At 47.1% G+C, this 24,012-nt stretch overlaps 1 protein-coding gene and 1 long non-coding RNA gene across 2 annotated transcripts in view; both read left to right on the top strand.

Moving 5' to 3' along the window:
• Positions 1 to 19,080, top strand: part of EIF2B3 (eukaryotic translation initiation factor 2B subunit gamma) — a 104,898-nt gene extending 85,818 nt beyond the window's left edge. Inside the window, exons 11-12 of the mRNA XM_052800768.1 lie at positions 7,155 to 7,258; positions 18,864 to 19,080. Of these exons, the coding sequence (XP_052656728.1) occupies positions 7,155 to 7,258; positions 18,864 to 18,916 (157 nt within the window). The 3' untranslated portion in view covers positions 18,917 to 19,080. The remainder of the gene's footprint in view (positions 1 to 7,154; positions 7,259 to 18,863) is intronic.
• A 348-nt stretch (positions 19,081 to 19,428) lies between these two features.
• LOC128147776 (uncharacterized) lies at positions 19,429 to 23,664 on the top strand. Its single transcript, XR_008237105.1, has 2 exons — positions 19,429 to 20,286; positions 20,775 to 23,664. It is a non-coding gene; the product is annotated as an uncharacterized LOC128147776 (long non-coding RNA).
• Positions 23,665 to 24,012: the final 348 nt, after the last annotated feature.

Here is a 24,012-nt window from a genome sequence, read left to right as displayed (position 1 = left end):
AAAAAGGGCTCTTACTTCTCTTGATTATGTAGCAATTATGTTCTGTCCTTTCTGTCACACCTCTTGGTTTTAAACTGTAAACATTTTTGGTCAGGAACCATAATTTTCATTCTACGGTTTAATTCAATGCATATGCTGTGTAAGATACTGAATAGAGACAACCTCTGGCTGGCAGAGTTTGCTTTCAGGAAGATAAATTGAAGAAGAGAGGGCAAACTAGGAAACTATTGAGCAGGAAGCGGGAGCAGGAAGCAGTTGAGCTACTTGTAGGGCTAGTTTTCAGTTACTTTCAACTGAAGTAAAATTCTGCTGTATCTAATGTATTTAGGATATTTCTCATATAGTACCTGTTATGTTGTGAATGTCTGAACCGTTATTACTAGCAGCTCCTCAAAAAAAAGTTTTCTTCTGGCTAGCTTCCTGGTACATCAATGTGTCTTAAATAAATCACCTGTTCTTTAATCTCAAATGCAGATGTTTCCCTGATAGTGCAGGGAGCTCTTCCCAATTTTCCAAACATCTTGTACATCAAATGTGGAACTTAAAGCACAGATCAGCTCTGAAGAGTGGCATTTTAAAACATCTCCTCTCATTCTGCTGATATGCTTCTTCAGGTGGTCAGGGTTATGCCTGACTTCAAAGCTATAAATAAGCTTCTGCCTTCTGCTAGCCACATGGGTCTAATCGAAGAGCATGGAGATTTTTCACAAGCAACTGATGCCTGTTGGGTTTTGGTGGGAATCTGGGTGTGAGTGTCTCTGGTGCTCTTGAAAATCTTCCCCATCCTGGGTATGGAAAAGGAAGAAATTATCACATTGTGCCAGAATCGTGCCTGTAAGTTCCTAAGGGGACTGTGGGGTTGAACAAGTTCAGCTTGGCTCTAAGAAGCCAGGCTCAGTTTGTAAGGGTGACATTTAGAAAATACTTTTCCTTGTCAACCTAGCCCATATGATACAGAAGCTGATTTAACCAACAATGTCCTATGGAGGGCTATAGCTCTCAACCCAGAATTGCTCTCAACCCCAACCCCAGAGAAAGTGTCTTTCTACTGTGCGTGCCAGGTACCCCGCTCAGTCTGACTGTGCCAGCTAGTGAGAAAGTAAAGCAAACCCAGAGACGGGAGTGAACATATAATTTTTCTGCTTTGTTACCTTCACACAGACATTGATAGCTTTTCCTGGGCATCAGCTGAGTGTCTGTAAAATCACGCAGAACGTGGCCCTCCCACTCTGCAAAAGAGAATCCAGAGGGAGGTCAGTTTTCCTGTGTGTGGGGGTTTCCTGGTGTAAAACTCCTTGCAGCATACTTTCGCTGAAGTGTGCAAAACCGAGCTTGCAGCTACATAAAAGGCCACCAATTTGTTTGTTCCAAGATCAGCTGGATTTAACTGAAGTTTCAGAGGTGAGGCACAACCTTCCAGGCGACCTCCCCCAGCAGCCTAAGTTTCACTTAATAAAACACATTAAGGTAGGTTTGAGGCAATCCTTTAAGGTCAGTTGAACTTTCACTGGAAAATACGAGTGCTGGCAAGTATATGCAATATGTAATGCAAAATGTTTAGGGTGTGGGGAAGAAGTGTAAAGGAGCCATACCACAGTGATGAGCTTGGCTAGAGGAGAGACATGAAACAAGTTCCTTAGTGAAAACACCCTCAGAGATGGGTGAAGAATTTAGGGGGGTTGGTAGAATGATTTTGTTACCCCCAAGGGGAAAAACAGAAGATCAAAGCCTAAATTCACTTAAGAATGCTTGCTTTGAAATGTATCTATAAATTATAGCATGTACTGCTGGCATCTATTGTAGTCTTTGGTATTTACTTGAGCATATAACATGAGATTCACAGTGCCCTGAGTTTGTTAGTGTGTAAAAGCGTGTTGGTGTAAAAATGTATTGGTCTGTAAAGTGTGTTGGTGAAGGCAACATTTTGGGTTCTCAAGTTTCCTAGTAGTGTTTTTGCCTCTTCCCTGTTTTCCCATGGTCTTTGTGCCTCACCCCTGTGATTATGTGTCCCAGCCACCAACTCACTGGCTAACAGGGGATTCCTTGAGGGGTTGCTGGTAGGTTTTAATGCTCTACCCGCCTCCTTGCCACCTCTCAGTGTTACTAAGGTGCCTGTTGTGGCTGTTATCTTCTCGGTCAGGGCAGAATGGGACGTTGCTCCCAGGGGAATCCACAGCTGTTACCCCTCAGTCAGCAAAGTAGTTGCCGAGGCATGTCACCCTTTGCTTTTAACTCCTGAATCAGTCTTTCCGTTTCATAGCTCATCTGGAGGAGCAAGAGACCCAACTTCTTGGCATGGCGGAGCAGTACCAACAGGCTGTCCTAAGCTTTGTGCTCCAGGCTCTTTCTTCCTTGTGAGTGTATAGTTTTAAGCGTTGCATTTTAGACACCTCATTTGCTTTGCTGCCCAACAGAGATTATGTTGGGTTTTTGGCACAATTGGATTAAACTAGCAGACCTGGATAACTTCCATTGGCATTTCAGGAGATTTGCTGTAAGGCAAACCTGTGACATTCATACCTTCCTAAGCTTGCACAACTAGGGTGAGAGCTGCAGTTGAGGTCTTGACCTCAGTTACTTAAGCCCCTTTCTCCCAGGAGCGTTCATCACTTTAATCACAGAGTCTAAATAATCAGTGGGTAGCCTGTAATTAGGGGGTTGTGTCTTGGACTCCTGCAGCCTGCTCCCGATGTGCTGAGCGCTGCGTATTTTGATTTCCCATTCCCCCCAAGGATGTTTGATCTCAGATTTACACTTTAGAAAATTAAGAAGGGTACGGCACCTCAGTCCCCTGGCAATCTTCCTGCTTTCAGTGGTAGGTTCCTTGCTTTTCCTAAGTATCGCAGTGCTGCAGCAATTGACACACTTGATTTAAGAGTTTGATTTATAGACTGATACTCAGGCTGAAAGTCAGCAGTTCCAGGGCTGCGTAAATCAGCCTGTCTCTGGGACTAATACTTCCTTATTTATAATTTCGACAGGAGATGGAATTCTTTCTCAATTCTTTACATTTCTTTCAGATGTAATCGACCACCCTGTCCTTTGGTTTAAAGCTATGTGACTTTGCCACAAATAGAGGGAGGGGAAAGTAAGCTGAGTCCAGGAATTGCTATGCTATAAAAGCTCCATATTGTATGCTCTTGGACTTTGCTTTCTCCCAGCTTCCTTCAAGCCCACACAAGAGATGGACTTGAGGTTTTTTGGCTTTCTTCCCCTCCCCCCTCCCTCCATACATACGCTGACCTTTTAGAAAAATAAATAAAAGATAAAGAAGGACCTGGAATGTTGCAGAATGTGTGTACATTTTGCTCTCTGTTGTTTTCTGCTGGGATTAGTTGTTTACAATGGGGGAGAGAGGGAGGGCAGAGGAAGGGAGGTCTGTGGCCTTAACTGAAATTAGTGGCATTTCAGAGTGATCTTGTTAGGTGGTCTGCAGTTTAAAGACCTAAATCCTTGTAATCCCCCCATGCCTCCTTGGCCACTACTCCTTTTGCTCTTGTTCTCTCACTTTCAAAAAAAAACACCCTGAAGTCAGCCTCTCTGTCTCTCAGATACAGGCGCGTAACATACACACATGCACGCGTGCACAGACACAGACATACACGCACACTCTCTCTCGTATGCTTCCATTCGCACGTTGTACCTGTACAACAAATTAATGTCTTAGCTACATCTGTTCCCACTACAGGACTGGGCTTGTAAAATGCTCTCTCTAGAATGCAGACGCACACTGAATATTTTTATTTATTTTCTGAAAAACACCCAGCTGCCAGACTTTCAGTTTGTGATTACACTTAAAACAAATTCAAATTGAAATTTCAGCCATAAATCAAATGCCCCAAATTAGTTCCTCTTGTGGGTTTGAACATGCTCTTTGGATTTTAAGGTCAGAAGATATCCGTTTTCACCGTGCTGAAAAGTTTAAAAATATACTACATTTTTGGGAAAAAAAAATAAATACGGTTTGCATTATAAACCAGTACATCAAATGTGCATGTATGCGCACACACAACGGTGTTGATGAAGCTGGATGCTGTCAGAGCACCTTTGAGGACTAATAGCACCTAATTGTCAAGCAAGGCAGGAACCGCAGCGGCTGTTTAGCCAAGGAGAATACAGCAGAGTGCCCTGAGATGTGATATTTACCCTGTAAGAGAATAAAAGTTTATTCCTTACTCTTCAACTTAAAAAAATAGTAAGAATTAAATAAACACACAAAATACTTCTCTTGGCAGGCTTTATAACATAGTTGTTTTTTTTTTAAAAGGCATTTACAAGTGGTTTCAAAATAGCTGTGTTACATCTGTCAGCGGGTGAAGGGAACACCCACAAATTGTGTTTTTATCTCTTGAAGTTTTGTTCCACTTGAGCAATAAAAGCCGGATTCGCTGCTGGTTTGTGTGATTGGGGTAATCTGAGCATTGAGTATGGTTTTTTAAAACTTCTGCAGTTGGTTGGGTTTATAAGTTTTAAGAAACTCCTGGGGTGGCGGAGTTCTTGGGTTTTGTTTTACCCTGGCACCGGGGAAGGGTTGGTTTGTGAGCACCTGGCACAGACAAGTTCATCTTGGTTCCCTGGCCTGTCCCTCCCAACAAATGGTTTGGCAGGAACCCCCCTTATCTTTGATGTTAATGTCATCAGCATTTTCTTGCTTACAATGCTATTCTTTCTCTGGGAGCTGAAAAACTATCCCCAAGTAGGCTCTGAACACACATCCAGTATTCTCCAGCCTGAACTCCAGACCGACAGCTTAAATCCCCTCTCTGTTGGGGAATACCCTCCTGTGGGACGGTAATGCCAAGAGGTGCAGTGTATTCACGGCTGCTCTCGTGCTCAGAAGAAGTGATAGATGGTGGGAACCTAAAAGTTTGCAGGGGAAGGCTCTCATCTGACTGGCTCGAAGCGATGGAGGGGGAGGTATTTTGGAGTGTGCATTTTGGATGGGAGCCATTTCAGTGGGAAATGAGCAACTTCTCCCATCGCCTTCACTAGTCCTGTTGAAAGCCAAGTCAGGATGGCAGCGGTGGGCAGTCCTCCCTCCACTGATTCATTGCCTAGCCCGGCTGCAAATGCAGAGTTGCTCTCGCTCTCAGTGACCGCTGTTGTGCAAGATGATGGCCTGAGCCGCTGCACGGGCACACAAAGCTATTGGAAAGGAAGCAGATCGTGACAGTGTGAGAGCAAAGGCAGGCAGGGGTCTGCTGTGTATCTTTGCCGCTTTTTATCTTATTAACATGTTAGTAAAAACCTTGCCAAGGCAACCTGAGCTGGTTACTTGTAGCATAATTGCTCATATTGCCTCCTTATAGGTCAGAGGAGGGGGAGTGTAAGCAAGTTAAAAGAATAATTGTTCAGAGGGGACAGTCTGTTCAAGGGGGGTCGTAACTGCTAACCACTACGGCTGAGGTCCGGTTTTATTGCTTTTACTCCTGCAGAATTAATGCTGGTTTTGTGGGGCAGATGGTTTCTGCGCTCATACAAGCAACAGAATTGTAATATGTTTAATGGCCAATTCTGTATACTGTGTACTAGATAATAGTGATGTGTGAGCAGGAAAATACTAGGAATTAATTTTAGGATCGGCAGTCTGGAGTGAGGATTGATGTTTCTGTCTTCTCCTGAGGACCATGGCTGGCTAGCTCTCCATTCAATACAGAATGGAGGCTCAGGGCTTTGACCTGATACCAAAACCCCTCTATGCTGTTCGTTCAGACTCCAGGGCAACAATTCTGACCATGAGCCAGCCGGATGGTGTGGTGCAGCTGTGTTTCACTAGTGCAATGAGTAGTGGTGAGACCTGTGACCAAGGTGCGGAATGGCTGCAGGTCCTTCAACTGTGAAACTTGCCATGCAGAAAGTCACTGAAGCCAAAAACTTCAGACAGTGATCAGCTGTCCAACTGAGGATAGCAAGAATATCCACAATTGTTGTAATTAATATTAGCAGAAGTACTGGGGAGAAGATATGAAAGGCCATGGTTCACAGCAGGATTAATATGGGGGAGCAGATTACCTGCATCTCTCTGGGGTTACATATATCTCACTTATACCTTCCTCCCAATCAGTTGGTTTAGGTGGGTGTTAGACTTTGTATTTTTAGACATTTCTTAGCTGTGCGCCTTCAAATTTTTCTGTCCTTCAATGACTTCTACCTGTCTTTGCACATGTGAAAATAAGGAAACAAATAATTTGCATCGTAGCTGTTTTTTTCTCTGTGGCTTTGAAAGAAATTACATTTAATACCATATAGCACTACTCATGATGCTAAGTGAACAACATTTCAGGACACATCACGGATACTAGTAAAGATTCTCAACTTCCATTTTACTGCACAGAGGGGCTCAGACCAATGCAGTAAGTCACTCAGCATCTCTCAGCAGAGGAGTTACGAAGCCAGCACTTGGACTCTGAACTTCTTTCCTATCTGGACAATCAGATCAGCAGATTTGAAAGCTGGTTATCACAGATTCAAACACATTTTGGAAGAAGGTGGCTTTTGCTAAAGTTCCATCCTATGTAGCATTTCGGACTTCGTGATGTCAAAGGCTACATGAGTGTGAAGTTACCCAAGGCAGGCAGAGCAGGTCCAGTGTGGGTTTCATTGGTTTAGTACTGCAGAGTAATCTTGTTTGGGTGCTTGAACGTAACATGAACAAAGCCAACCAGCTGAGGTATCGATCTGCCTCTTCTTGCCACCCTTTCTTAGTGCCTGGCAAGCCAGAATGTATGAAACTTCTCAGCAAAATTCACAGGGAAGGACTGGGCTGTTGCTCCTCTTTTTAACTGGGGAGCTGAGCAGAGAAGCCACCCCTGCAGTTACCCAGACTGTCTGTGGAAAATACAAGACTTGATCCAGGTCCCAAGTCCCAGGCCAGTGTCCTGTCTATGAAATCCTCTGGCAGTATTTATTCTGTTAAGGAAACGTGGAGGAAAGCTGTTCTAACAGAAGGTAAAACTGGAAACCCTTTTTTGCAAACCCATTCTGACAGCTGGCATTTCAGTTTTTCCAGCAACAGGGTGTGAGGATCGGGAGAAAAATAGTGGAGTTTTTGAGAAAAGAGCAGAACAGGCTCATTAGATATTCTGGTGGATACCTTTGTTTTGTATCTGTCATTTTAAATTATTTTCTTGCTTTACTTTGTGTTTATGTTGTAGGTGCTGTCTTCAGGGCAGTGTTATTTGTCATAACGCCGTGATAGAGAAGGGTGCAGACATCAAAGACTGTTTGATTGGAAGCGATCAGACGCTGGAAACCAAAGGTAAGTAGAGGAGCTGTATTTACAGTGCATTCGTAATAATTTTCAGAATTTCTTCCTCAAGATTTTACTCCTGCTTCTTCATGAAGTGCCAGTAAACCGTGGTAGTTCTACAGTGTGGTGTCCTATAATACTAGGATTTGTTTTTCATGGAAAGTACAGCTTCTTGGCATAAGAATAGTTCAGGGACTTGCTCCTCTGAAGTTGGCAGAAAAGCTCTGTTGTTGTTGTTATAAAGAACAAGATTGGGTGCTGAGACAGTCTTTTCCCAGAGACCACAATTAGGTCAGCCTGAAGTTGTCCTCAGCAGAAGGAGCCGTTATTTTGACTAGTAATCTTTGTCAGTGTCAGGGGTGATGAAGTCAAATTATTGATCATGCAGACATCCTTCTCTTTGTAGATGCTACCAACCCACGGTGCCAGCGTGCTCCCATTCACCTTGCTCCAAGCAAAAGCTCGAGGTGGATTATCGTACTAGGAGCTGCTGTGCTCGGTACTAAATACAAGGGCAGCTACGTTCAGATCTGCTTTACTGCTATGAAATGCTATTTTTGGGCTTCAGAGAGGTTACAACTACATGGCCCTCATTTGGGCAAAGTTAAGCCATCCAGTGGAAGTGTGCGTGGCGAGGGCTCGGTGGTAACCGCCTGAGTGGAACTGTTGATTTCCTGCCCTAAGAGATAATGGGCAGGAAATGGCTGTCTCAGTGACTGCATCCCAAGCGGAGGGCTTTTTAATGAATATTTATAGTTGGGGTTTGGCAGATCCCTGCTCTAGGGTGTGGACCGAGGACAAAAGTGAGTTCCTTTGCAGGCTCCATGTGAAGTTATTTAGTCAGATCAGGATTTGTTTGCTGGCTTTGTCTTTATGGGTGGATTCCCAGTTGTAAGTGTCCTGATACAGAGCAGGATTTGCACTTAACATAGTATAGCATAACCTATTGTCAGCTATGCATATGACAAATTTTCCTTTAAATTGAAACTAAAAGTAAAAAAGACTCATGAAAACAAAGTATTGATCTTGCAGTTGCAAGTCTCCGATACTGCAGGAAACACCCAGTGAGTGTTCTGTGCACTATGCACTTGGTCCCTGTATGCCAGAGTCTGTGCCTACTCATGGCTTTGCCCGTCACATCAGTCTGAATCAGTGGCCCTTGCAGGGTTCATTGCCCCCCTAACACTGAAGATCTGCGCTATTCATGATGTCCTCCCCTAAGCATAGAATCATAGAATCATTTAGGTTGGAAAAGACCTTTAAGATCATTGAGTCCAACTGTTAACCTAGCACTGCCAAGTCCACCACTAAACCATGTCCCTAAGTGCCACATCTACACATCTGCATGAATCACTAGGAGAACTGAATCAAGTCACGTTTGGTTGTTAACCTGCAGCATGAACTATGAGGAGGCGGGGTGTAGATTTAGCTAATATTTTAGGAACTAGGAATATGTTTGATTTCTTTAGTAGATTACATCAAACAGAAATATCACCCTTTGACCTCGCTGACATCTGCTTCAGTAGTCTCTTCCAGGGTTCAGATCCTAGTCTGGTTGATTTTAGTATGGAAACCGTTCTTTCTGCTTGATTGTCCTTGTCATCCTTGTCTGAATATTTCTCAGGGTCTGTAGGTGTATTTGCAGGGAGAGTAATGGAGCTGTAACCCGTGGTTCATTTGCCTATTCTTGTAGAGTCTACTGCTCACCTCTCCAAAGCTTAAACCCACTTCTTAATGAGTCTGTGGGCCTTCTAGTTAAACTGTTCAGAAACGTATGATTGACGTTAGCAAAGACACATTCAGGTAGATTATGAATACACCATTATGCTGAGCAAGAAAAAATAATAAAGCCTCAGTTCATTTCCCTGCCTCAGTTTCCTAACCATTCTGGAATTTCTTTAGGCTGGGGGTCAGGTTCTCCTCGGTGGTCTGGGATCTGTCTGCGAAGTTCATGACTTATTTCCTGAACTGTGGAGTCTTTCCAGCCCAGCATGTCTCTTCTGACCTTGGCTGGTCCCGTAGTAAACTGGCCCCTCTCTTTTTTGCTGTGAAAGCATGCCATGACTTCCTTTCCCCTGCCCAAGACTTCCTGTATCTTGTGCCAAGCTTTTGGTGTGGCCCTGTAAGTCTGTTTCCATATTCCCCCTTTCATCAACGCTTTGGCTGTGTTGTTCTGTTTGGTAACTTTTCCTTCTTCAGACTCAAGCCTCCATGGCCAGGTTAGAAAAAAACTAGTTCTCTTGGGTTGAAGCCACCTTTTGTTGCAAGCTGATCACACTTCAGCAGACGTAAGTGGTAGCAGCTGGCTCTTGACCCTAGTCTGGGAGTTACATGCTAGAAACCTCCTCAGCAAAGCTGCATACACCTTCCCAGAAACATTAAAAAAAACCAAAAATACAGCAGTCCCTTATTCCAAAGCATCAGCCAGGATTCATCAAAGGTAGAAATATCCCTGAATCATCCTACACAGCCCCAAGCAAATCCCACAGTTGACTTCGCTGCATAACTGGCTGTGTGCTCCCTGCTCTGCTAGATGAGTCCTGGCCACACTGCCCAGGCGGCTCAGGGTACAAGAGCTCTTTGAGCCAGTGGTGCACTGACCTCCTTTCATAAAATGAACTCCAGTCTCATGCAAGGAGGATGGCAGGAGAACAGCTACCACAAATGATAGACAAACGTAACTCAAACCAGCTCTCATCCTTTTCCTTCTGTGGAATAATATGGGCATATTTAGGGTGGTCCAAATGGTACAGCTGGGAGTAATGGGATTGAATTAAACACAATTTAGGTTGGCTATCTGGAACGTTTTCCTAACGATGTGGTCTGGTAGGCTGTGGGATAATCTCCCTGGGGACATGGTGGGAGACCTCATCACTTAATAATGGGCTTGGCAAAGCTCTGGACACCTAAATAGAGGGAACACTCCAACACTGGTTACTGGGGTAGATCAGATGCAGCCTAGTACTTTCAAACTGAAAAGAAAGTTAGGGACACAGGAGGGGGGCAGGTAACTGTCAGCAGTGATGTCCCAGTCCTGCGTTGACTTCAGCCTTATCACAGCACTGGCCAGAGATGGTACTTTTAAGTGCCTCTGTTAATGTCAAGGTATGGAGTTTTATTAAACTTCTGAATTTGCAAGCCATGCCTCCTGAGAGCCATACTGTTCTCTTCCTACTGCTTTTATTACCATGCTTAGGAAGCATCCACTTCCCTTCCTCTTTGATACTTTAATTTAAGGAATTTGCTAGCAGAGAATTAACAGATGGGCTTTGTGAAAGCTACCTCACACAGGTAGCAGTTTGAAAAACATGTTGGTACCTAAGAAAAAGGAGGTAATTATTAAAGGGATAGGAAATGGCAGGCAGCAGTTCTGAAAGAACTTAATTGCACAGAGCATTCAATCACTGTTTTGAAGACAGTTATTAGGATCATGCTCCAGCCTTTTTGATGAACCTATTTTTAAAGAGGAGCTCAAAAGCAGCATGCAGTTATTGAAGCAGGACTAGAGAGAGGGAGTGCTGGTGATGGGCCAGTCAAGGAGTCAGATGAGCCCCAGAGTCAGTGACTACTCCCAAAGGAGTCTCTAGGCCAGATTCAGCAGGGAGTACATTATACATCTGGTATAGGTTAGCCAGGAAGAGGCATACACAGTAAAGCAGCCTAACCTTTCTTCAAAGCAGCACCAAGAACAGAGATGGTAAAGACACACACATAGGACAGAACTAGCAAAATTGAGATAAAACTCACCACCTTATCCCTCGCCTTCATCTCTGTTGTCGTTGGGGCAGGTATGTTTTATGTGCATTGGGAATTAACGTTGTTTGGGGACAGCTTGAATCATTGCACACCCAAAAAGAGCATTACGTCGGGATGCTGATGTAATCTTAGCTTGGTATCCTGGTACATACTTAGTAGTAGCAGTACCTCCATGATCAGACTGTAGACTAAAACTTCACTGTGCTTGTTCCTGTGCAGTTTTTATGCCACCTTATATTTTTATTTTCCTTGGTGCCCTGACATGGTCAGCACCCAGAATGAGCACTGCTAGCTGAATGCGGGGGTTTTCCATATTCCTCATTTTCCTATCTTTTTTCAGTTTGTGTCTGAAACCTTAATTACTGTACACTATGGAAGAGACAAGATCCTTCCTTCCTATGGCTTTTCTGCAACGTTTGTCATCTTAATGCTTCACAACTGTTAACAACCTCATTTTTGCCTCCTTCAGTATGAACATGGTTGGTTTTTCCTCCTGTTCCACAGAGATCTGAGAGACAGGGAGATTCCAATCATGTGCCCATTCATTTGGACCGGCCAGCTTAAGTGCTGAAGTTGCATGTTACGTGTGGCATTTCCTAGCTATTACAGACTTGACATTTTAGCCTTAGCATTTCCTTTGTAAATGTTGGGAGGGAAGGTTCAGTCCACTGAAAAAAAAAGAGTTTTACTATATGGGATGATGCTGGCCCTTGCATGGATCATTAGCAGTGTCAGAAACTTGAACTCCATTGTACAGCTTTCTGCTGCTTCAGCTGATGGGAACTGATAGCAGTGGGTCATCTTCCTTAAGGGGAGCTGGATCTGCAATGGCACAAGAGAAACTCTTTGCCAGGAGGTTTCACGGATGCCCATGGGTGTCAGCAGCCCTGAGATCCACTCCTGGTGCTGGGAGCAGAAGGCTGTAGTTACTATAGGCTTTACTGCACCTGCCCCCAGCATCAGCCATTGGGCCCCAACTACATCACCTATGTCCTACCTGATCCTGACTCCTGCTTCACAGCTCGCCGCTATGGCTTTGTCCCAGGACCAGACTCATACCATTCCTAGCCTTCTCTTTGGTTTTTCCTCTAGTCTTTCTCTCATGGAGATTCTTGTTTTTCTCTCTTACTTGGTTATTCCCAGACACCCACCTGACTCCTTCTCTGGTGTGACCATAGCTGCTATTTCCAGTCCCCTTGCCTAACAGTCCCATGCTCCATTTCCCATCTGGCACTTGCTACCTGACTGCTTTGAGTCAGACTGCATCCCCTTCCGTACTGCCGTCATGCCCAGGCAGGATCATTCTGGGCACAGGAGGGAAACAGTTCTGTGTGGAGTGCTGCATTGGTCCATAGAGCAGGGATACAAGCATGGAGGAAGCCCTGCCTTCTTCCTGCGCTTCCATGGTTGAGAATGCTTACTGCAGACAGATTCTCTGGAGCTTTTAGCTGCCCTCCTGAGAACATGTGCAAACAGATTTTTTTTTTCCAGAGGCTTATCACATAGCCAAAACTGTGTGGTTTCTCACAAGAACAGAAAAAGGCACATATCCAGTAAGGACTGGCTCCCATTTCCAATCATTTTCCAAGTCCTGTTCCAAGCTTGGAGTGCTAGGACTTCTCAATGAAACAGAGTAAGATTGTTTTATTTTAATGAGGGCCAAAGAGCACATTTTTCTCTAAAGTCATCCTCTGAAGGCAGGTACAGTTTATGAAACCTCCACATATGAATGGGTGACTGCTTGTGAGGATGCTTTGCCCCAGCCAAGATTTAGCAGGATAGGGACAGGAAGGAACTGAGGGACTTTCTAATGCTCTTGCTGCATTCAAGTAGGGGCGAGCATCTGCTCTTGCAAAATGCTGAGTACCTCCTGGTGAAGCCTTCAGGAACTGAAAACACTTAGCACGACACAAGGTCGGGATCAGAAAGCATGCTGCAGTGCAGATGGGAGTTACGAAAGCTCACAAAGAACAGACACAGACTAAACAGTGAACACATGTATATTGTGCACTGGGGTGCAAGATGAGCTGGAGATGATGAAGGAATGGTGCAAATTCACAGCAAAACGGAGAGGTCCACATGATTCGTTCCCTGAAGTAGTTTAACTACTGAGTGTCCCTGACAAAGATATTAGTTCTCAGGTAAAACAGGCATGTCTTAAATAGTTGTCATTTTTGTTTCAGTGACTATGCAGTGACTACATTTCTAACTGATCCTAATAAGCCTCTTTTCCAAGTTGTATAAAAATGGTTTATGAGTTCTGGCCTTAGCAGTGGCATAAAACTTCCCTAGAATATCCATCCAGTGATGCTTCGTCCTCCCCTCTGCCACTGGGGACTGTCACACTCGCGCATACTGTCATCCCCAGCCAGGGAAGTTCAGGCTTCCTCAGTGAGTGGGTTCAATGAGCTGCCACATTCACAGCATGTTGATTGTGAAGTCTACCCATAAGGCAGCAGTTCGTAACCTTGTGGAAATATTTTTACATGCTCCACGCAGAGAAAATAACCACTTGTGCTCTGCTAGAGCTCAGCCACATGAAAGAGCCAGGAAGAACACCTCAATGGATGCTGAGAAACGAAAGGAACGTCTACTTGCATCCAGTGCAGCAGGCAACAGTGTCCAGGCAACTATGGCATCTCTGCCATCTTAGCAGGAAGTGTGGACAGAGTCTTTCAGACTGATGTGTCTGAGATCCCTGCTTGCATTTGCTGTGAGGTGGCGATACCCCATGGGAGCACATCGATCTGTACAATCCAGTCCCTTTCTTAAACACTTTGCTAGGACTCTGCCCCAGTACTAGGACTCCAAATGTGTGTCACCCTCACCAAGGAACTTGCTATCTTATGCACATCCCCAGTTCTTGGTCTCCTTTTCCCTTGACTAACCTTTCTCCCAAGACCCTGACTGATGACTTTCCTATACACCTCTTTCCAGTTCCTTCACTCCCCCGAGCCATCTGCTTCAAGCCACAGTAAATTCATCTCTCTTCAGGCACTGAGTTCGGTGTTGCCTTTACCTTTATTCTTCGAAGACATGTCTATTCCCCAGATGGGTTTGAGGGCAAAGGGGCCAATACTGGTTGAACTACGAGAAAAGCCTCAGCTGAACCGGGTGAGCACCGGCACTGTGCACTGGTGGTTGCTGGGAACGGGTGTGAGGCAGGAGTGAGATCTATACTGCCCGCCCGTTCGGTGGGCTGGAGACCCCAGCTGTGGGCCGGAGCTGATCTGCCTGAAGCTACCGCCGGCCCCATTCCCAGTGCCCCTGGGGTGAGTTGCACATCCCACCCCTGGGAGCAGCTGGGGCACCCAGCTCCTGGGGAGCATCGCTCCGGGGACCCACGGGCTCAGCTGACGGCTGCATAGCGGGGCTGACGTGGCACTTGGGAGGAATCTGCGAGACATTCCTGGCCTTGGGGGCCACAGCGTGGTCACCCCTGATCTCCAGTGATCGCCTAAGTAAAGGGTGGCTGGGGAGAGAGCAGGCCTTGACTGGAAAGCCCCGCTGCTCTGTAAACACAAACAAATCAGCCCCCATCACCTGCTTCCCTTCTTTATCCCTACATGTAATTTAAAACACCCTCCAGCCTCCCAAAGTCAAGCTTCAGCTGCTTCCCATCCCCTTAAGCCCCTTTAGTTCCTCTCCCCCCCCCCCAGCCTGGCTGCTTTTCCAGGGCCAACCATCACTGCAGAGACAAGTTGCTCTTCTCTCCCACTCTCTGATCCTTTCTGTCCTGGGTGAATGTGGTAGGAACCACCCACAGCGTGTTTTCGTGCATGCGTTTGTGCAGCCACCCCTCCCCCCCGCCTAGTTTTTTAAGTTAAACTATCTCTTGCTTTAAAGAGAGCAAATACACAGCAGTGGCTTTCATCACTGCTGTATAATAGAGCAGTAATTCTGTGCCAGGGACTGTTTTCTATTTTATTTTAAAGGGTTTATAAAACAGTGTATGTAATTGAGTGAGTAAACTGAACGTTTTCTGGAGCCCCTGAGGGCTGGAACTTCGTGGTGGTCCTGGGCCTAGGCCCTAACCCTTTTTTTTCCTCTCGCTTTTTTTTTTTTTTCTCCCTTTCCCCTCCTTCCCCTCCTCCTTTACAACCCAGCGTTGCCACCAGCAGCAGCAGCAGCAATCTGTCTGGGGCTAATTGAGCAAACAACAAGGAGATGCTTTCACATGGCTTTTAAAGGAATGCTCCGGCATCCCCTTTCTGTGAGCAGTGAGCAGCTTGGCAGAACCTGCCAGGAAGGCTGGGGAGCGCTGGGTCCCCGGCCTGCTGGTGGGGTTTGTGCTGGGCTGCACAGTCATTTCCGCCCCTCTGTTTATTTGCATTACAATTTGTTTTTAGCCAAGCACCAAAAGCTGCCCAGCTCCCCAGCTCTCTAGCTCTCCTTGCCTTGTGCGTATGTTTTTAAGGGGCTAGTGTGCAGTATGTGTAAACAAATGTCTTCCAAAGCAGGAACGCATATATAACGAGTGACAGGTTTTTGATTTACACTTGGTAAAATCTCCGTGGACGCTCGGTTCAAGCACCCAGGCTGACTTCGGGCTGGGCTGCGTCAGCAAGTTGAAGCAAAGTGCTAATCAGGAGGTTGAATGTGTTGATCAGCTCTGGATTTCCTTAGCACCAGATGCTCCCAATCTGAGAAGATCTAGTTGAACATGATTTAAGGTTGCAGAGTCCAACTCTAAGGCTTTCTGAAAGTCCTTTCTCTAATCCCTCTTCATTCTCTGTGGGCTGAATGCATCTGTAACCCTGCCAGTGTCAGATAAAAGGCAGCCTGGTAAGAAATCCCTAATGGGGAGCTGGGGAAGGAGAAGGGAGCTGAACAGCTAAGCATGTGAGGTACTTCCCCCTCCTCCCCCAGAGTTTCAGGCAGAGTTTCTGCATGAACTGAGCTTGCTGGTACCAGCCAGAGCCACTGGCAACTGGCAGCCGTGGCTGATAATGAAACGCTATCCACAGCTCTGCTCTCTGGCACACACAGTGGAGTCTGAATTCCCTTCCCTCTGCAAGGAGGGCTTTGGGAAGGGAAGAGGGAAGCAGGGTGAATCCTTATCTGCCTATCGCATCCCCTCGGGGTGTGGAATCGGGCTTTGTTTCTAGCAAAACCATTCCCTTTATCGCTTAAAAACTTTCTTGCGGATTTGAGGCAGGCACATTCATGTGTTTTCTTTTAGCCTGTACAAGGAGAAATGAGTTTGGTGATTTCATGTGAGTCTCTGAGGTAGCAGTGACATACTGGGCAGGCTTCAGGGAATCTGGGCCACACCAATCAAGGAGGAGATGAAACAGAGGGATGGGAGATGAGGGAATGCGTGCACTGATATCCCGTGTGGCTTTGGCTACTTAAACTCTCTAAACTCACTGCTGCCTCAGTTTCCCCATCTGTGAAATGGGAATGCTCTTATTTGCCCACTCCTGAAAAGCATTTTGAACTCATCAGGTGTAAAATGCAAGATAGCATAAGGCAGCTACAAGCATGTCAGTGCAAAATACAAATAGTTGGTACCACCTCTGCAACAAAGTATGTGACAGGACCCATCCCAGCTCTGCACGTTTAGGACAGTGCAGGATGCTGTCTGAAACGAAGCATGAAGTTCCTTATTAAAAAGTATTGCTACAGATAACCTATATATAGAACCATAAATTGACATGGCTCTTTATAAGCCTAGATGAAGGCATGTTTAATCTGCAGAGGCATAACGTAATTACTCTCACTGGATGGTAGCCAGGGTCTTATTCACATCATAGAAATCAACATGATAGGTAGTCTGCTTGGAGGAGGTTCAGGAATGGAGTCACAGGAGTTGCTACAGGGCCTGTTTGAGATATATTGGGAAAGTTGTTGGGGGTGAGGAATGTTATAGCAAGAAGTGCTGCAGGTTGGATTTGAGGTACCTTGGCAAAGCTGTGTGGGGTCCAGGACGGGAGGAGAGAGGCGCTGAGGGCTGGACTTGGGGCTATTGGCAGAACTGTGCTGGAGAGGTTGTGTGGTGCTACCTACATCACACTTGCACCTGGCACTTGTAACAGTCAGTCCCTCATTTTCCTGAGCACTGCATCCACCTCTGCTCGTCCTGCCCAAAGTGCTGGAGGTCGGGCTCCGCGTTCCAGCTTCTAGCTCCAAGATGTTAGCATGAGGCTCCAGGATTAATTATCAGTTGTCACTAAATACCCTAAGCAATGAACTAAATGACTTGATCTGATGCTGAAGGTGAGAAGCAGTTCCTTGATCTCCTATTTTTGCCTTCATGAAGGGTCTCTGAAAGGCAGTTGCGTGGCTAACCCAACTCTGTCCCCCAGGCTGAGGAGACAGCAGGATCCATATGATTGTGGGGTCAGGCTTGTAGTAGGAAATTATCTTGCCACAGTCCAAAACTCCTTGAAGTTTATAGAGCAGGTTTTGATCAAATGTTTTCTGGAGCAATGGTTTGCATGGTGCAAAGGTAATGTCTTGAATTTTAAACGAAGAGAAGCATCGTGTTGGCCCGGCCAGTTTGGGGATTGCCAGGAATTTCTTCATTTAGCCAAAGGTGGCATGTTTGTTGTTTTGCAGCAGTCTTGCAAAATCCACTCCCCTGAGGGGAGGAGTTTTAGGTGGGTAAATAAAACACAACTCATTATTTCCATCATCCTTGGCTATCCACCCCCGCTGCTGTGTAAGGTGTGGGAGACAACAGCCTCCATCAGTGGATCGCAGCACCTCGCAGGCCTTGATGCTTTATCCCAGGCTCCAGAGTCAATTGTTATTCCTAGTGTGCAGAAGGGGAGATGGAGAGCCTAGGGGCATGGGTCAAACCACCTGAGCTCCACCTGAATAGGTGTCCAGCTCCCAGAGAGCAATTTAAATTCACTGCCTCCCCCTACGGTACCCTGAGGACACCCACTTTGAGCACACCGGCTTTGTGTCACACTCTGAGGCCACATGCTTGGGGTTTTTAGGCACTGGGCTTTCAGTTGTGTGTTTTTATTATTTTGGCTTTAGATCACATTTTTGCAGTCCTTCCCTGACAAGCTGCTTTTGCATTTTAAAGGGAAGGCTCCTTCAGTACAGTGCCTTAACAGTGCTGGGGCAGGGACTGGCACGTTAATGTGTCCACTGGAGCTGTGCAGAGCTCCTGGAAACAGGCAAAGGAGTGACCTCGTAGAAATTGCACCTCCAACAAATTAGCTCCACAGGAGTCTGGGGAGGGCTGTCCACTGTTATCCTCAGAGATGATAACTCTGCTCAGAGACCTTGCTTCATGTGGATACTTTTGGAGAGGCTCCATCCAGAGCTCAATCCAGAAGGGAGAAGTCAGGTTTAAATTAAAAAAAAAAAAAAAAAAGCCCTTCTTTTTAAGCTGCCAGGGTTGAGTAGGGATTGCTGAGAGGATCTCACGCTGCCTCTGTGATGGCCCCCAAGTGCTGAGCAGCCCCTCTCCTCCCCAACCTCCGTGCAGTTTGAGGGCACACAGGGCTCTTTAGGAGGACCAGGGTGGATTACCGATCTTTAATTTTATGTCAGATCTCCATGTTGGATGCTGATGGTTCTTTGCCTCGACCTAGGTGTACACCTGTCAGTAGCAGCTGTGACTTCCATCAGGCCTCTCTTGTTTAGTAGTGACACATACATGTGAAAACTCTCATTAGAGAAACCTCCTGATGTTTAGTCAGTTGTTTAGGCTTTTGCTGTGTGTGTGGGATGCTGTCGGAGAGACGCTGGAGTCCAAAGAAAGGCAGCAAATCCGTGTTCGAGTTCCCCAGAATCTGCTTTTCTCATTTGTTTTAAAGTTGCAGATTTGAAAAATGCAAGGTCTGAAGCACTGCTGCAAAACTCAATTCCTCTTCTTTTCCTCCCTCTCTCTTTTCAGCCAAACATGTTAATGAAGTCATTGTGGGCACCGAACAGCTGATGGAGATATAACCCGAGTAGGTTTTAAAGATGATTTTATGGAAGCCAGCAGCAGAACCAGATGTTCAAGCATCGTAAGATCATCCGTACAGATCAGTACTGGCACGGTTTATGCTGTCATTGCTCCTTTCCCGTTCAGCTTTATATTTATGTCTTAATAAAGAAGTATTTACAGAGTGGTGTGTCCGTCAGCCCCTCCCCCCTCATTGGGATGCACGCGGGTTTGTGCAGGGTAATATCGGTTCCTGTGTGCCCGGTGAACGCACTGTACTTTTCCAGCAGAAGGGAGAGCGGGGACCACACAGACTGTGCCCACTCCAAAGAATGACTTAGCTGCCCTCTCTGCAATGTAAACCACATCGCTGCAGTCCTGCACCACCGTCCCTGAGCCTGGGAGAAACTGCTCAGGGGATGCTGCTTGTGCATCTCATCAACGCAGCAGGCGGGCAGTGAAACACAGTGGTAATGCGGGCTGCTCTTTGCAGCCCGGCAGCTTCACCAGCCTCCTCCTTCTCTCTCTCTCTCTCTCTCTCTCTTTCTCTCTCAGGATGCTGCCCCATAGCACAGAAGCGTTTAAACTGCGCTGCTTCTCTTCTGTAATGCAGTTGAGGAGTTTGGCACCCATTTCCATCAGGGCTGAGTTTGGTCCGTTACCTTGAAATCCTGCCCAAGAGCGAGTATGTGAGAGGGCTGGAGGGATGGGGGAGTGTGGAGGGGAAGTGGGGCATAAGCAGTGGATATTCTCTGCCTTATTTTGATGGTTCTTTTGCTTGTCAGTCCGCTGTTCCTAATCCCAGACAAGAGTTCCCTCCCCACATCTAGATGATCTGTGGATGACTGCACCTACGTCGTTGAGATGAGTCGAGTGCGCTAATGTGAAACGCGTAGCCTTGTGGTCAGGGGTTGTGCCAGGATTGTAAAGCACCTGGATGGGATTGAAACACAAGCTGTTCTTTAACGTTTATAAATTGGACACAAGTTCCTACCTAAAAGCTGTTTATTAGAATCTAGTAGGATTCAACGGGACATTTATCTGCCCCTGGCAGTTTGACATCCAGAGGTGCTTACAGCAACTGGCTGGGATGATATTTCATTAACTGAAGCGATAAATTTTAAATGTGAGTTTCATGGGCACCAGTGTCCCCCGAGGAAAATTACCGTTTCCTAGCTAATTTGACAGGAGAGAGATTATAATCCAGACATTCCCAGAGTTTCACAAACAAAATCCCTCCTCTAAAGGACCAGATTGGAACGGAAAGTATGGGTAAAGGATGAGCTTCAAGGCCTTTCACAAGCTGCAGAAAGAAGAAACGCGCTGCAGTTCAGCTCCGGCTTTGTGCTAGAGGTTCTGCCTTGCGTATGTGCGCAAACATGTTCCTAAGGTACGAAGCCTTTTTCATCCAAGGATCGCAGAGGCTTTACAAAGGTTAATTAAAGAGAGTTCTTGTCTCTGTGTGCGGCAAGGGAGCGAGACATCCATTTTGGGTGTGTAGAAACAGAAGCAGAGCGGAGCATAATTACCTGGCTTTGCATTTTACCAGAAGGCTGTGGCAAAGCTGAGAGGTCCGCAGGGACTTTGACTCCCAGTCCTTTTGCTTAAACACAAAGCCTTCTCCCTCTCCGTTTTTAGGATACTTCTTAACTTCTGAAAAGTCCACATCCCCTTACTTAACAGCTACAGCTTTACCTCCTTGTGCCTTAATTATATGTTAAAGTCTCAGTCCTTTTGTTTAGCTAATTTAAGAAGAGGGTGGGGGGCTCTTTACTGTGTCGGTTAGAATTTAGCATTAATTTAGTGTTCTCTGACACTTGAAAACCTGGCCGGGATTTGAGGCGTTTTCTTTTCCTTTTTGCCTTTTACGACCTGCAGGTGTTTGGTGTGAGATAAAAGTAGATCCCAAAGTGAGATTTCACAGCACAAATTATCAAAGTGAAGATTCACTCTTGATGTAGTCTACGTGTGTGGCAGTAATTATGAAAAATAATTCGGGATAATAGGGCCTTCAGGAATCCCAAGGCGGGCACTGGGAGGTTAACCCTTCCTCATCTAACCTGGTCTCCATGCCACTGTCATCATCAGGTGAGCAGATGATGGGTTGAGTCAGGCAACTTAACAAACCAAGTGATAAACGTTACGGTCTTCAAGAAAATCGGGGAGGTGACCGAGGAAATGAAGTTTTGTTCCCAAGTAGCTTTGGATGTGACTGTTTGGTCCTAGATCATACAGACCTTCAGGAAGGTGTTACTGGTACGGGCTGCTTACCAGCTTTGAGGAACGGGTCACCTCTCAGATAGCAAGTAAGTCTCCTCACTTTGCTGCTCTGTCACACCCAGGCAGCTGAGCATTACAGCCCGTGCCCATCACGATGCCATTAGCACCGAGGTGGTTCTTTGTAGGCAACATTTCTCTGAAAAGGTTGAACTTCCCGGCTCTGTAGATGCTGGCACTTCCTGGACAGGCTTGTCCTGAACGCTTCCTTGGCAGACGTACAGCTGGTGTTGATGTGAGAAGGTTCTTGCAGTGGCACATCACGTGCTGCATCTGCACGTGGTAAAGCAGAGGCTTGCCGTGATGCCCAGCGAGGTCCCCAGCCAGCAGCTCCTAAAAGGCTTTTTCTGCGACCAGGGCAGCAGGTCGGCATGAGTGCCGAGCCCAGCGGCAGTGTGTGCGCACACCTGGCCCGTAGTTCTTCCTGTGGGTCCTGCACCCCAGCACACCGTGACAGGGGCACCTGAAGCTCTGCCCCCTTGCCCTGGCTCCTGTGAGAGGTGGGCACCACCTGCAGCAGCTCTGCAGCGAGGTCCTTCCCAGGATGTTTGCAGCCAAGCCTGTTTGCAAGACACAGAGGTGGGAAAAGCATTTGTTGGGCTTACAGATACCCAGAGCCGTACCTCTCCTCCCTCAGCCGTTCGCGTTTGCTTTTGTAGGTGACCGTTGCGGTCTTTCAGAAAGCAGCAGCTCATCTGATCCCTTCTGCAGTCAAATCAAAGTGGATGGCTCCCATCTTCCTGGCAGTCTTGGAGCAGAGCCATGCAAGAGGGAGGTGAGCAGCTAGCTGTTCAGGGGACAGTGGGCTTCCTGCTCTGGCAGTGTCAAAGGGACATAAAACCTTTGCACCAGGCTTTGGTTTTGCTTTTGGGATGCTTTTTGGTCTTGTGGGCAGGAAGGGGAGAGGAACGCCAGGCTAAGCGGTCATATGGCCTCAGGTCCGCAGCTCTGGCTCCCCCATCGTCTATCAAGTTGACGCTGTGTCTGCAGCCCTAGCAATAGGACTCTGCTGAACCTCTTGGAGCTGGGGATCATGAGGACTCACCAGTCTTTTACTGCCTCTGGTCTCCAAGGTTTATCGTGCAGAGCCATGTTGTTCCTGCTGGCTTCCTGGCTGGCTTCTGCACACACTTTCCTGCCTCTGGCTGCCTCGAAAGACTGGTTTTCACAATACCCTGCCCTTCCTTTGGACTTTGCTGGTGGGACCTTCTCGTCCCAGGAGACCAGAATTTTCCTTATAAAACCCTGCAGGTCTGGGGAACATCAGTGTTTTCAGGAGGTGCCTTGCTGCCTCCACGCTGGTCCAAATCTGCAGCGAGGGTGAGTGGCTGCTCTGGTCCCTGCCCCAGTGTCAGGCTAGGGGCAGGGTTGGATCAAGCCCCAGGTGGGGCTCACAGAGGAATCGCCTGCACCGGCAGCAACGCTGTGATGACCGCACGTTGCACAGCGCGTGGTGTAACCCGCTCCCCAGGTATGGCTGGTCCCGCGACACCGCAGTGGCCATCAGTGCCGCCCTCCTGTCACAGGCAGCCACTCCTGTGACCTTTGGTCACCTATTTTAAAGGACTGAAGATTGCAGCGGGCAATTGGGGCTGGGTCCCTTGGCATTACAGGCTGCCCGTCATGCCCCATCCCAGCCCCCCCCCCCCCCCCGTGCAATGCAGGGAGCGCAGGCAACCTGCAGGGTTAATTTGGGGACGTGGAGGTTCCCTCGCCGGGGTCCAGCGCCCAGCAAACCCCCCGAGCACCTCTGCAGCAGCCTGCCCGCGGAGGCTCGCTCGCTCTCAGCTGGGCGGCTCATTTCTGGATCCTGTCGGTTTTCACTCCATCTCCCGGGAGCCAAGGTCCACAGCCGCGCCTGTGCCTCCCAGACGGGCCGGCAGACGAGAACTTCCTTCCAGGCCCTATAGACAGACATTTTATATATGTTAAAATACGTGTGTATATAAATATGGAAAGCAAGAGCTTGGGAGACCTTGAGTCTAAATAAACTTGTATATTTAAGGCTTTTAAAATGCTAATGTTGAATTTCAGGGGAGGGGGCACACAAGGGGATTGTTGGACTGAGCACCAAGACAGCTGATGAGCTTGGATCGGTGCCTTTACAATTCAAGGAAAAATGGGATAGTTTGGGAAGGAAAAAGGGATTTTCTTGTTTTTGTTTTTAGTAGAAAATAAAAGAAGCTGCCTTCTTATTTGCCTCCCTCCCCCAGCGCCAGAGCAGCGAGCGAGCGACTGGTGTTGTATGCATAAGCTATTCCTTTGTGCAACATCTAAATGGTTAATTGTGTTTGAGGAAGATGTACGGGCGAATGGAGGGACCACCCAGCAAGAGACAGACAAGAAAGAGCGATCTCTGAAATGTTTAACCAGAGAGAGAGCAAAGTTGTTTAAAAATATTTAATTTACAACATTCCACACTGCTGATTATAAATTGGCCGTCCAAAAACACTGCTGCGTGCGGGGAGGGATCCAGGCAGCATGAAACAAATTCTTGTGATTGTTTTTCCTATCTTCCTCCCTCTTTTCCTTGGGGAGTTTAACCCCATGGCGGGATGTGGGTCGCCCCAGGCAGGGAAGGCACGACCGCCGTCCCCTGGGACCACGGGCTTCCGTCCCCGGTGCAAACACCTGCGCCCAGGGCTGGGGCACAGCCGCCTGCCAGCGCTGGGAGAGCTGGAAGGGACGCTGAGGAACGACTGACCGGCAGTGCCGGTGGCGGTGACGGACACATTTGAGATGGCTGGTGGGTAAAGGTCCAGCAGCCCCTTCCCTCTGATTTTCACCCCAGCACCAGGATTCCCCCAAAGCAGCCAGCCGTGCTCCTGGGCAAGGAAAG

The sequence above is a fragment of the Harpia harpyja genome, chromosome 11, assembly GCF_026419915.1.
Source record: "Harpia harpyja isolate bHarHar1 chromosome 11, bHarHar1 primary haplotype, whole genome shotgun sequence".
NCBI lineage: Eukaryota > Metazoa > Chordata > Aves > Accipitriformes > Accipitridae > Harpia > Harpia harpyja.
This window is presented reverse-complemented; position numbering and strand designations above follow the sequence as displayed.